Raw genomic sequence first — 13,990 nt, 5'->3', positions numbered from 1 at the left:
CTTCCTAATCACAACTGCTTTGCCAGGCTCCCTCTGACCCAAACAGAAAAAATGTCACTGCATCAAGAGTGGATTTTATCATCGAGGAAACAAAGTCTATAACACCCTCACTGTACATAATCTTTGATTCAAAAGTTCCAAATCAGAGGAAAGTTGAACATCAATATCTTAACAGTGTTTATTTCAGGGCGGAAGGCTTCTTGGTGGTCTTTGTATTTTCACCTGTTTACATATCTTATAAAGTATTACAAGAAAATAATTAATTTAAAATAGATAAACCAAGACACGTGGTACTGACCTACAGCACTGTCTTCTGAATTTGACTTGTGAAGAGAGTTCCTAGAAAAGAAAAACAAGTCTGGTTACCAGGAAGCCCAGCCTTCGAGGGAGAACTGCCAATCCCAATTGGTTGAGCCAGCATCCATATTACTCAGCAGAGCCAGCAAAACCTTTATAAGATATTTACCAATGGCCTTTGCTAGCCAGCAACTGCCCTTCTAGAAACACACTCGTGTACCATTCGTCAACATGTATTAAAGACTCACTCCAGGCTAAGACCTCTATTAAATGAAGGGGATGGACTTCACTAGGTGATCGCTGAGGACTTCAATAGGTGATCCATTCCTGTCAACTATTAGCTACCCATGAAATTATTGCCATTGGGAAGCCTCTTGTGCTAATGGGAAAAAGAAGGCAATAATAATGAAAATACAGGCCTAGGACCACAAATGCCACTCAGGCCAGGAGTAAGCAAGGTGGTCAGCTGTAGGAGAAATAATCGAGCGAGTGGGGGGCCCCCAAATCACAGAAGTCTGGATGTCGAGGGAATGGGGGACCCCCAAATCACGGGAGTCTGGATGTCCCCACAAAGAGAGGGCAGCCAGTATGTAGGTCCTCCAGTCAGTAGCTGCCAATTGGCAAGTGCACTATGCATCTTGCTAGATCTTCTAATGGTCAAAGAAGAGCCAGAAGTCTGCATTTTTTTAAAATCAGAGCTCCACATTTTAAGTGACGGCAAATAATCCAATGTTTTTAAAGATGTGTCCAAGTTCCTCAGGACATGTCTGGGCATCTGATTTGGTCCACGCCCTGCCCCAGCCTGGCTGCCAGTTTGACTGCTGATACAGATAAACCCCAATAACCTGAACCGTCAACACGGCCCCAAACCAGGTAATTAATCACTTCTCCAGCAAACCCATCAACTTATAATTCTTTTATTGTTTACATCTACGTTCTTCAAATGATCACACACTTTGAGTAATTTACGCTCAGGTTTGCACGTTGGATCTTTCGGGTTTTATAAGAGGTGCTTCTACTAGACATCTCTTGCATTTCCCTAGGATGCCAGCAGATGGCACTGTAGATTCTTTATTTATCTTGCCATGGCCAGTGGGGATTTCACTTCTAAAATTTCACAAGTTCACCGTCTGTCTAGATTCTGGCCACAGAATAGCAAGCAATGTTTCATAAGCGTGAGGCTACCCAACTCATCAATGTGCAAAGGGGGAAAATGGCACCGCATGAAGTTTAATTTGGACGCAGTGAACTGTCCCCGCAAACAGAAGCTGGCAGAGCAGCGAAGCGACATGCCATCACCTTTCTTTCTCCTTGAGACTGATTATAAAACCCACCCGGCAGGAGCAGAAACCAGTGATGTAACTGAATTCCAAATGTGGATGGCAGCAGGTGGAAGGGGTCATTTACTGATCTCCTGGGGGGAGAAGTTAATGCTCAGAAGACAGTTCCAAAGGCCTCTAGTAATTCATCCTTCCAGCCAGACGCCCAGGCCTGCGAAGGGCAGCTCTGGAAGCAGGTTGTCCGGCCTTGCCTGCCCATCACTTTCATTGCCAACAGAGTGAAAAAGATGGGGACTTCAGCCCGGGTTTCGATGGCTAGGAAGCAATAACAACATTCTGCTGCACTTTGAAAATATGTTTACGCACTTAAAAATCTCCAAGTTCAGCATTAGTCTGAACTCAGTCTGAGTACCTTTACTAACTACTATTATGAGACTCCAAAACTGCATAAATGTTTACGTTTTTCCTCAAGATCCCTAAACGACTTTAACCCGAAATGAAGGCCTAGAGAACATTCATAATGAGTTTATGAATTAGATTTTTAAAAAAATAATTTAAGAGACAGCATTCCCAGAACGTCACCAATTCCTTTTGTTCTACCTCAGTGTTTAGCAAATTCTATGTTAAACTGCTTCCTCCCTTTGTTTTCTTTCTTCTTTCTTTAATTCATTTATTCCTTCCTTTAATAAATATTTATTCGGCCCCCATTAAAGCCTGGCATCCTCTGAGGCATTGAAAACAGGGATGATAAATGAGACTGGTAAGGTCCCTATTCTAATGGCACTAGGATGGGGGAGAGAAGCAAGGGGCGGGTGCAGATTAAGATGTGGGGAGAACTTCAGGTGGGATGGACAGAGAAGGCCTCTGAAGAGGTGTCAGCTGAGCAGAGATCTACATGATGTGCTGACGTAACATGCAGCCCCTCGAATGGGGAGGCCTGGGCCGGGAAGAGCGGAGGAGGAAAACAAGAGGAGAGCAGTTTGGCCGCCTAAGTTTGAGGAGCTTACTGACCATCTGTGGGGATACAGGGCAGATCGTTGGATACAGGAGACCACAGTGCTGGGGAGCTGCTGAGGGCTGGAGATGGGCATTTGGAAGTCATGTGCATCTTGAAAGCTAGGAGACCAACTGAGCACAAGGAAGAGGAGCTATATCAAGGCTGAGCTCAGGGGCAATCTGTGTCCAGGGGTCAGGAAAAGAAGATGGAGAGTCGGTGCGACTTAGGGGAAGTGGTCAGTTGGCAGAAGGAAGACCAGGAGAGCATCTTTTCCCCTTTCCAACCAGGGTAACATTAAAATCAATTCTACACAAACTATATCACTGCCGCCAATGGCATCCAGGGTACATTCTAGGTCGCTCTACTTTCTCTTCTATTGACTCGATCACTTCACAGTGGAGAGGCTCCTAAGACCACAGAGAAGGAGAAACTAACAGGTCAAAATGAAATTCTTTGCATTTGTAGAGAATTCCGCCTCTTACAGAAAAGACCCTCTTGACCCTCCCAGAACAGAACAGGGTCCTCACAGGGAGCTGGGAGTGAGGACTTGCCCGAGGACACAGCCTGGGCAAGGACCGGACTGTGGGGGAAGCTCTGGCTCTGACTTCCCAGCTAATGCCCTGTCTACGCTGCCATGCTGCTCATTTACATAACAGGAATTAACAGAGTCTACATTAATCCTGCCCTTGGGTAAATGACTGGAATGATACTCAGAAGAACCTGTAAAGGCAGAGCACGTTTCCAACACCAAACCTGAACATGGCCTACGGGTTTATCAGCACAAAGTGTTTCGACAACACTTTTCAGGATTTGGTTGTGTTGCAATTGCGTGATCCTCTCGTGTGCCTGTCGAAGGAAAAGGGGCCAAACAATCTGGCTCAGACTCATTCTTCTGCTTATGTCTATTTATATACAAAGAGTCTGAGGTCCCTCCAGGCAAAGACAACTCTATCTCCCGGCTGCAAGCTCGGTCTGGCGCACCAGGCACCAGCGTGAATGCCCACGCACAAAGGAATGCCTCAAACAGGCTCATTGTTTGTTTTGATGGACTGTCCAGAAACTTCATTATAACCAAACAACCACAAAAAAGAAAAACTGTTATAACCCAATTTCTAAGAAAGGAACATATGTTATGCGTTACTGGAAAAACCTATGCTTAAGAGATTTTTAAGGTTCTTTATTGTGAGTCTCCGGAAATACACTTCTCCAGGAGTTTCTTTCCTGCTGAATTTTGAATCAGGGCTTTTGCTGCGTCTGGGTCTTTTCCTGCACCGTCCCTGCCTGCCAAGGCAGGCCCCAAAGCCAGCAGCGTCTGCCTGAGGACGTGGAAAAAGGCCTGAGACCTCTGCTACTGAATTGAGTACGTGTACAGGGGGAGGGGGGGCGGGGAGGAAGGTAAGAGGGTTGGCGGGCTCTTTAGTAGTTAATCTTTTCCTTTTCTTTCTGACTTAAACATAACTAACTTCTCACAGTCATATTTTGCATATTTAGTGACAAATCACTTGGTGTAAAGTGTAATTCCTTAATTTCGTATTTCTGATTATCCTTTGGGTATCAGAGATATTTTCCATCCTAGGAGCATATCTCTACTATTGAATAGAAATATATATGAAACACATTCCTGTTCACAGTATCTACTGACTGTAAAAATTCAAGGGTCAGCCCCTTTCGCAGCCGCAGGGCCGGGACCAGGGTGAGGCAAGAGACACAGCGAGCGCAGTGTGGGAGGTGTTCACTCTCGGGGTCAGATGGGTGCCAAGGGGCGGGTGCCACCTTCAGTCCTGCACGCCATGAGCCTCTCTGACTTTCCCCTGGGGATTGGGCCCTGCCCAGCCAACGGGGGCTGGATTTCATACACAGGACAGAATTCAGCTTTGCGAATTCACTGGCTCAGACTGAAAGTAATTCTGTTGCCAAAATCTGGCATATTGTTAGAACTCCCTGGATATCTAGTACCAATGACAACGTTGGTGACATCCTGTCACTGGTGAAAACACCCCCATAGAGGCCTTTTCTTTCATTTTCACAGTCTATTCCCAGCCTGTCCTTTCTGGCTTTTGTTACAAAGTCACCTTCATAAACGATCAAGGCAGGTGGGTGTCTGAAGTACCGAGTCCCAGGCAATGGCCTGACACAGCACAGGTTCAGGGCTCACACACGGAAGAGCCGGCACACCTGGGATAGCAGGGCCACAGATCCAAGCCACGCTTTCTTTTTACGTGAAGTAGTGATGATAAAAACAGAACCACCTTGCTGGGCTATTAGCATGAGACGATGAACACAGAGAGCTTAGCACAGTGCCTGGCACTTACTAAGTTCCCCCTAACTGTGACCTCTTCTAACCATTCTTCGGATCACTGCCTCGACTCCAGCAGTTTCTGAATCACTGAGGTTCCTCCTTTTTTTTTTCCTTTTAAACATTAACTTCCCTCAAATAATTTGGTGGATATAATAATTCCTCTTCCTTTTCTAGATTACACTTTATACAAGTAACTCATGTTTTTCTTACAATTAAAACACACACACACACACACACACACACACACACACACACCAATGATTGAATAGATGTCAACGTAGAGTTGTAAGGGCCGCTGACTGGTATCTACACATGAATAATGTTATTTTAAAGTGTTGTCCAGAGGCCCACTATCCAGGAAGCTGCCCAGAACAATGGCTCCAATGTGGGTTCTGGACTCCAACCACCAGGGTTCAAAGCCCAGCTCTACCATTTACTAACTAGTAACTTTTTAAAATTTTAATGTGCCTTTATTGATTTTTAGAGAGGGGGAGGAATAGAAACATTGGCGAGAGAGAAACATCATTGATCAGCTGTCCTCTGCACACCGCCTATTGGGGATCAAGCCCGAAACCCAGGCATCCAACAGTGACCTGATGCTCAACCACTGACCCACACCGGCTGGGCTGGGTAACTTTTGACAAGTGACTGAGTCCCACTGAATCCCAGTTTCCTGCTAGAGAGAATAAAATTACTGATCACATAGGTTTTCTAGAGGTTTCGGTCAAGCGTGACTTGCATGGTATTTAGAACAAGCCTGCACAGGCTAAGCCACACAAAAAAGCCAGCGGTTAAAATTGCTGACCTTTTTTTTCAGCATCCCCTATGGGGTCAAGTCTCTCTAAGTCCTTCTCAAAAAGCACTTCTGTTGCTCAACATGGAAGGGATTGGTCCTCCGGCACCTGGGGGATGGCCGACTAACTCTCCAGCCAAGAGCAGGCCCCACCCATGCTGAATCCGAAAATCCCTCACGGAGGGGCACTGACTGAGGTTTGTACCCTTTCACTCACCACCAGTAACTGGTACCGAAAGTTAAGGATGCAGGACGCCGGCAGACGTTGAAGAGTTTCGTGCCTGAGGAGCATCCACGAGCCACCTCTCCACAACAGAGGCCCTTGGCCGGGCTGTGTCCAGGCCTCAACGTCACACAGGCCAGGACGATACCAGCGCCGAAGTGCAGAGCTGAATATGCCCCGGGGAGTGGGCTTGGGGCAGGGAGAATCAAAGCCGGGACAGAATACATTCATCCTCCCAAGTTTCCAGAAACTTCTTTTCCAGCTGGGCCATTTTAGTGTTCATCTGTGGACTTGTGGGTCTGAACTGCCTAAGAAGTTGACAAACACCTGCTGCTCGGATGCCAGCTTCGCTGCTGACAGCATTAGTGAAAGCTCTGGAGAGTCATAACGGCCTTCCCAGCTCTTCAGGATCGCCCCATGGCATACTACACGGTGCAGACTATTGTTTTGCCTGTAAGTTCATATAAATAGGCATCAGCAACTGAGCAGCATCGTATAAAAACGACCAACGAGGATTTCCTGTTTGTTATGTGTTGTTTGGTGTAGATAATGAAGCCCTGGGAAGCTTGGGGGGCGGGGGCGGGGGGGAAGGGGGGGATCGTGCACACATGGCCCACACCGTCCAGGGATGTACAGTATCATTGGTTAGATGATATCAACAGGCTGCAAGATAGGAATGCCTGAGTGAGTGGTTATAGCAGGAGGCAAGGCCTGTTGCCTTCCACCTTAACATCCATGCTCATCTTCTTTCTGCCTGGGTGGCTGTGTACCCCCGCTAAGATACTCACCTCCCCCATGCTGGCTGGCAGCTCGCCAAGGCCAGGTGCCAGCATCTGGCCAAGATGTAACTGGAACTGTATAGCAGGGTGTTTCTGGGAAAGCTGGTGTTTTCATAATGAGAAGGACTGACTCAGTTTTCACATGTCTCTTGCCCTTTGCCCTTCCCATGGGTACTGACCGAAACATGGGCACAATGCCAAAGCAGTGGTCATTCTCTCATAAGGAAGAGAGACACATAGTAAGGATGGCAGAGGAGAGAAAACATTCCTTGAGCAGCTGTATCAGACTTGGAACCTCCAGACTCCCTGCTAAATGAAAAATATATGCCCCCATTTGCCTCAACACGGCAGCCAGGTTTCGGTTACACCTAAGTAAATATAATCCTAACTGTGGGGAAGGAGTAAAAGTGACCAATTTCTATGAAGCATTGGGTCTGGGTTTACCAAGTTCTAGTATATTCATATAAATGTCATCGTATTTCAGGCTCACAGAGACCCTGAAAAGAACTGAGCCCATCATACAGATGAAGAGACTGAGGCCTGTAGTGTTCGTGTGACCTTTCCCTTGTATGTCACACGGCTGGAGCTTAAACTCAGCTCTTCAGACACCCAGACCGATGTTCTTCCCACCGAAATACCAGATTCATGAAGGCAAGGGCCTCTCCTGTATTCACAGTGCCAGGCAATATGCCCTGAGCCCAAAGCCACATCAATTGCGCTTTCTCTAACCACAGGCACTGAAAGTGCCATTGAAGTTTGGGAGCTGGCCACTGGAATCCACAGCCCAGGTGAAGCTCTGGCTTCTGAGGTTTCCTCTGCAGGCAAACACATCAAGGTGTTAAAGGAAAGGGCCTTGAATTCCACCTTCTGTTCATTCTGGGTTTGGTGTAACCAGTAAAAACGAAATGCCTTCCGTTTATGGCCTTGATGTGAACTCTGAATTTCATTTAGATCTTTAGATCTTAAGAATCACTGAACTATCAAAAGCAAAATAAAACAGGGTTTTAGCACATTGTTTTTTATCACAAAAGCTAGTTTTTATAACATGACAGGGGGAGGGGGTGGACTGTAAACAGCCTTGTTGACATTTTTTCGGTAAATGGAAATTATTCCTTCCCACTACTTCCCCTTTAAAATTTACTACATATTTGTAATAAATACGTGGTCCAAGAATGGCTTTTCTGCAAGGAAATGTGGCTTAGATTTGAGGCCACTGGATGTCTGGGAAGCGTCTGCCCTTTCCCTCTGCAAGGTTGATTGGTTATCAGGATGTGAGACCCAGGGCCCAGCTCCAGACCGGGTGTGACGATGGAAGGCCACCTGACTGATACAGGCTGCGTATGGGGTAACTTATCTCCGAGGAGGTTGGCACAGTAAGGAAAACTGGCCTTTGATTTCTTATCAAATTTACATGGACCTGTGGGGAGATACTGGCTGCAAAGAGCAGGCCTGTACCAGCCTCAGCCTCAGGGTGGGGGCAGGGGGAGGGGCCATGGGAGGAAGAGAGGCTCCATTCAATTATCTCCTCGGTCAGTTTCCATGGAGACTGCACAGGAAGCTGGTCAGAACTTTCCCAGTGGATACAAACAGAGGCTCCCATTCACCATCACCCGAGCCTCGCTGGCCACGCTGGCTGCTGTGCTGTCTGGGTGCAGAGGAGCCCGAGGAGGGATGTGGGGCCCGGGCTGCCCGCCCATCTTCCATCAGCTGCTCTGAAGGAGCAGAGGAGTCCATGAAGCCACCTCTGAAGGCCAAAGCTGGAGGGCCTGTGGGCATAGGGGACCTTTCCCGGCCTTGCTGACCTTGCTGCCGCAGGGACAGGCCACCTCAGGGCATGGCTGTGGGAGCCGCCTGCCTGCCCGGGGCTCCTGGCCGCAGCACAGAGGACCAGGTCCCTTCCACGGTGGCCGCGGCCATAGCTAACCTAACCTTCCTTTGGTCCTCTTCACTCTTCATTCCTTCAGAAACAGCAGGTGGAAATTTTCTGTTATCGATACTATGAAAATGGGAACTCACACTAACCTGTCTTCTCAGATGTCATTTTTTATTAAGGTATAACTGACATAGAATGTTAGCTTCAGGTCTACAACACAATGACTTCTCATTTGTATATACTGGGACATCATCACCACTGTAAGTCTAGTGAACATCCATCACCGTTCCGATCTCGATTCTAAATTCCCACACATCTGTGCCACGTCCCTGCGCCTCCAGTTCTGCACCCACTAAGGGCTCCCTGTACTGTGTCATCCCCGGCTGGTCTCACATTGCTCTCTGACCGCTTCCCATCCTCCCCCTTCTGATCTTGTGGCTTTATCCCAAGTGATGCACGGGTAGCTGCCAGAGGTGATCCCATGCCAGCGGCGCTGCCAGGGTCACGACGATGACAAATGACCTCCGCCAGGGTCAGCGGATCGGCCCCTGGTCCCACTGATGGCTGAGATGTGGAGCAGAACCACAGAGCTTCAACCCAACGGACAAGAAACGGGTGGGCAGTGATTCGTAAACAAGCCGGCTGCTGGAGACCCTCCTGGGGAGGGAGCTCAGGGCGCCAGAGTCCCCATCTGGAGAATCCAGGTCATTTTCCTGGGCGGGGCCGAGGGCCATCTGGTCAACAAGCTGTCCAGCTAACTCTGATAAGTGGATGTGCCTGGAACCCCGGTTTGACTCAGTCAGTACTGGGAAACATCCTCCTTCGCCATCCCTCCTATCCTTCCAGTTCAACACCTCCGAGACACAGACGTCAGTCTCATAAGTGAGAATTTCAGAAAGGAATACAGAATACAATAAGGTAAAACAAGCAGGCAGTGTTCTCCTAACTGTAAGGTGTTACTCGGACAAAACTTCTGGACAAGAGGTTGGGGGCTGGGCTTAGAGTTGAATAGAATGTACCTGGAGTGCAGCAGACACTCCTCAAAGACTGGGTGACGGAATGAACCAATGGATTCAAGAAGTTTTAAAGCAGAAGCATCATGAGGAAAAAAAAAAAAAAAGCTCTGCCAAGTTTCAGACCTTCAGAATCTCTCCCCCTTCCCACTGGTCTGCCTGCCTCCTGGGGGGCATCCAATCCCACCTCCTCACACGGACAGGCAGCTCCTGAGCTGACGGAGCCACATGCCCACCCCAAAGGTGCTGCACTCACACACCTCAGCCGTCCTTGATTCTGCCTGGATTGTGCCTTCCCTGCATTTTGGCCTAAGAAACAAGAAACCGCCCGGTTATCCCTCCCGAGCTCTCCTGGGGGAACCTGAAGTGGACTTGCAGTCAGGCTGGTGAGCTCAGCGGGAGGGCTTTCCCAGAACCCCCTCCCTGCACAGCGCCGGGGCCCTGTGGGCCACACGGGAGTTCATGTGAGACGCCGTAAGCAGAAGTAGAGCAGCCGTCACTTTCTTCCTATGCATCAAGGTCTGCGCAGGACACAGCGTCATCACATGTCCCCTGGGTCGTGGGTGGCACAGGGCAGAGCGAGGCCCGCAGGGCGCGGATTCCCGCGCTTCCCCACCTGGGGCTCCTCGGGTCCTGGACCTGCGGCCTGTTCTGCTCCTGAGGAACGAGGGACACCGGTGCTTCTGCAGGTTCCTTGCACTGGTCACTGTTCAGGGGCCTCGCTTGGAGGTGGTGAGACGACGTGGTGCCAGCCCGTTCTTGTTGGTGGCAGTTTGTCCTCTTTCCCCACTTTCCTGCATCGTTTTTGCCCCAAATGCCAGTCCTGTTGACTTCACGCCACATCATCAACCTCACTTGGGCCACCTTCACATCTGCTTCTCCTAGAGCAGTGGTCGGCAAACTGCGATCTCGAGCCACATGCGGCTCTTTGGCCCCTTGAGTGTGGCTCTTCCACAAAATACCGGCTCTTCCACAAAATACCAACTTCTGTGCATGGGCCACGAAGTTTCAATCGCACTGTACGTGCGCACCCGCACGTGTTATTTTGTGGAAGAGCCACACTCAAGGGGCCAAAGAGCCGCATGTGGCTCGCGAGCCACGGTTTGCCGACCATGGTCCTAGAGGGCCCTGATTGATACCGAGTCTATGTGGCCCCCACCCCACGCCTGCCCCCCAGGGACAGACTGCCCCTCCTCCAGCAGTTCCTCTGCATTGCAGTCACCCGACATTGTATCATCTTGTCGTGCCTTCTTCAGGCTGTAAGAGGACAGCCGCCTGCCGTCTCCTCTCCACCCTCCCAGAGCCTGCCTACCTTGTCTGCACAGCAGAAACGGGAAAAGGTGAACTCAGTCAAACTTCCCTGGCCACCGAGCCCACTATGGGTCCTCCCTAAGCACCTGTCTTCGTGGCCCCTGGGGTGGCGTCTATGCAGAAGGCCTGGCCCGGCAGATAAAGGAGTCCACCTCTGCCTCACCCAAGGCTGTGACCCACCTTCATGATCTCGGAAAAGACTAAGTCCTTCTAAACCTCTGTAAGCCACCATTTCCATAATAGTTTTGTAAGAAAGATTTACACATAAAAATGGGAGGTCTGGATCTTGCCTTACCTGCCAGGATAGGAATGTACTTATGTACTGACAGCCTCCCTCCAACCCACCTTCCTCTTCGCCCCCATACGTTGATGACCTCACCTGCAGAACAGAGAATAGCCATCTGCCACCCTCCATACTGAACACTTCCTGGCCATCACATCTGTCTCCGGCCGTTGCATGGGAGGGATGCGGCCCAGGCATGTGGGCTCAGCCTGGGCTGGGTCAGCTGGAGGCTCATTCCTCAGACAGGGTGAAAGGCAACGGCGTTTTCAGAGCAACAGCTGAAGTGGAGAAGTCTGGCACAGCTGGCCCTGCCCCGAGCCCGTGCTCTCTGGAATGTTGAGCCCTTCAAATATGCTGTGCGACGCAGTACACACGTGAGCAGGCACCGATCCGCCCGCACAGACACATACCTCCCGGGTGGCTGTCTCCCAGCCCCTGCCCCCTCTCTGGGGCACGGAAAGGAAAGTTCAGGCAGAAACGGCATATTTTACTAGTAAGTGGCCGTGGCCATCAAGGAGCTCTGTGTATGGCCCCATGTGCTCAGACTGAGGATGAAAATGACAGTCACATGGCCACTGTCCTGGGCAGTGCCCCGCCTTACAGAGGAGGTGGGGAGGTGGGGTTGGAACAAGGGCAACGTGGGCACCGCGTCCAATGCCAGGCACCGCACTAGGCACCCTGCACAAAGACCCTCAGGGGGAGATGTCATTGGGCTCGTTATCGATTAGGAACCTGAGGTTAGAGAAGTGACGTCCACAACTAACAGAACTTAAATTCGGGCTCAGGCTCTGTCCACACCAATGCCGACACCAGCGAGAGCAAGCTGCCTCGGTGGACAGGCTATGCAGAGCTGGGGCCCAGGGCACGCTTTCGACTGGGTCACAACATGAAAGAGGGCTCAGGCCACAGGAAAGCTTGGAGACCACCTGACTCATACTCATCTCTGTGTAACTGAGCTGAAGCCTGGCGGGGGGGAGGGAGGGGAAAAGGTGACCCAGATGATCAATCACAGACGGGGAGCGCACTGAAAGTACCAACCCCTGACAGTGACCTTGCCCTCGTACCCACAGCCTTGGCAGATGGCAGTTACCAGCCTTGGCAGACGGTAAATGGAGTAAAGCAAAAGAATACATAACATGCACGCTGATGCCTGGTTCTTGGGGCAGCCCATTTATTTTGTGAAACCTACGCTTGCAGCTCTGCCTGCCCTTCCCACCCTGGTGAGCTCAAAGGCTCAGACGACGTAGGACAGTGGGCACTCAGCGAGGACACAGCTCCCTGAACCAGGCCAACCCGGCGTGTGAACTACCCTGAAGGACACGCCTCCACTTGGCTTCCTCACGCCGGGGCCCATAGTGCACGTCCCCCACGGGAAAACCTGGTGTTCCCCTCCCCACCCACAGCCCTGCCACAAACAGGATGTGGAAACAGGATGCATTCGTCTCAGCTCCAGGGACGAGGCTTGACCTGGATTTCCTAGCAAATGCGCAGGCCTCAGCAGCGGTTCTCTCGCTGAGTCTGGTCTGCGCCCCAGGGCCTTCCGTGACCCTCAGCAGGTCTCTAGTGCTCATCGGTGAAGGAGAAGGAACAGAGAACCCCAGCTGGTCACACAGGAGGGAAAGCTCTCAGGACCACAGTGGCAGACCCAGCCCCCGGGGCGCTTCCACAAAGAAATGAAGACTGAGCCCCTCCCCCCCCCCCCCCCCCCCCCGTCCCCCCAGCAGTTTCTAGGAACAAGCTCATGAGGAAGAGTGAGGAGGACCCACTAGGGAAAGAACTTAGTAAAAGAATTTCTTACATATTTCAAGGAGGCTGGAGGTTACCAAAAATTAGATTCAAAGCTTCATTCTTAGTGGAGCTGTAACAGACAGATATTCTTTCAAAAAGAAAGCAAGCCCTTGTGTGCAAGTGCACATTGTAGGAAATGTACCAACCAGGTGAATCTATATAGACAGAGAGTAGATGAGTGGTTGCTTTGGGCAGAGGGTCATCAGGAGCAATTGCTAACGTTAACAGGGCTTCTTTCTGAGGTGATGGAAATGGTGTAAGTTGGCTGTGTGATGGTGACACAGACCTGGGAATGTACGAAGCACTTTTTGGTTGTACACTCTAAATGGGTGACTTGTATGGGATGTATGTGTACTGTATCTCAAGTTGATTTAAAACAAAAAAGAAAACAGATGACCACACAAAAACTTGTATACAGATGTTCACAGCAGCATGATTCCTAACAGTCAAAAAGTTAAAACAACCCTAATTCTACATCCATCAACAAATTTAAAAAAATGTGGCATTTCTATAACAAAAAGGAATGAACCATGGTGAAACTCTAAGAATATTATGCTAAGTGAAACAAGCTCATCAATGAAAATACTTATGACTCCATTTCCACCAAATGTCCAGAACAGGCAAATAAATCTATAGAAACCGAAAAGTTGACAAGTGGTTGTTCAGGGGTGAAGGCAATGGGGGAATTTTAAGGAAGGAAGATGAAAAAGGGGTAATGAATTCTGCTATAGCAGCGGTTCTCAACCTGTGGGTCACGACCCCTTTGGGGGTCTGACGACCCTTTCACAGGGGTCGCCTAAGACCATCGGAAAACACATATATAATTACATATTGTTTTTGTGATTAATCACTATGCTTTAATTATGTTCAATTTGTAACAATGAAAGTACATCCTGCCTACCAGATATTTACATTACAATTCATAACAGTAGCAAAATTACAGTTATGAAGTAGCAACGAAAATAATTTTATGGTTGGGGGTCACCACAACATGAGGAACTGTATTAAAGGGTCGCGGCATTAGGAAGGTTGAGAACCACTGTGCTATAGGGAT

The 13,990-nt window shown here is 49.5% G+C and overlaps 1 protein-coding gene across 5 annotated transcripts in view; it reads right to left on the bottom strand.

Moving 5' to 3' along the window:
* SASH1 (SAM and SH3 domain containing 1) overlaps positions 1–13,990 on the bottom strand; it is a 220,206-nt gene that overhangs the window by 70,421 nt on the left and 135,795 nt on the right. For all 5 annotated transcript variants that reach the window (XM_070417871.1, XM_070417872.1, XM_070417870.1 and 2 more), the window contains one exon: positions 299–339. In XM_070417871.1, the coding sequence (XP_070273972.1) occupies positions 299–339 (41 nt within the window). The remainder of the gene's footprint in view (positions 1–298; positions 340–13,990) is intronic.

This window comes from Myotis yumanensis, unplaced genomic scaffold (genome assembly GCF_028538775.1).
Source record: "Myotis yumanensis isolate MYYU_CA2020_CCGP unplaced genomic scaffold, mMyoYum1.0.hap1 SCAF_6, whole genome shotgun sequence".
NCBI lineage: Eukaryota > Metazoa > Chordata > Mammalia > Chiroptera > Vespertilionidae > Myotis > Myotis yumanensis.
Note: the sequence above shows the minus strand (reverse complement) of the source record. Positions and strands in the feature narration are given on the sequence as shown.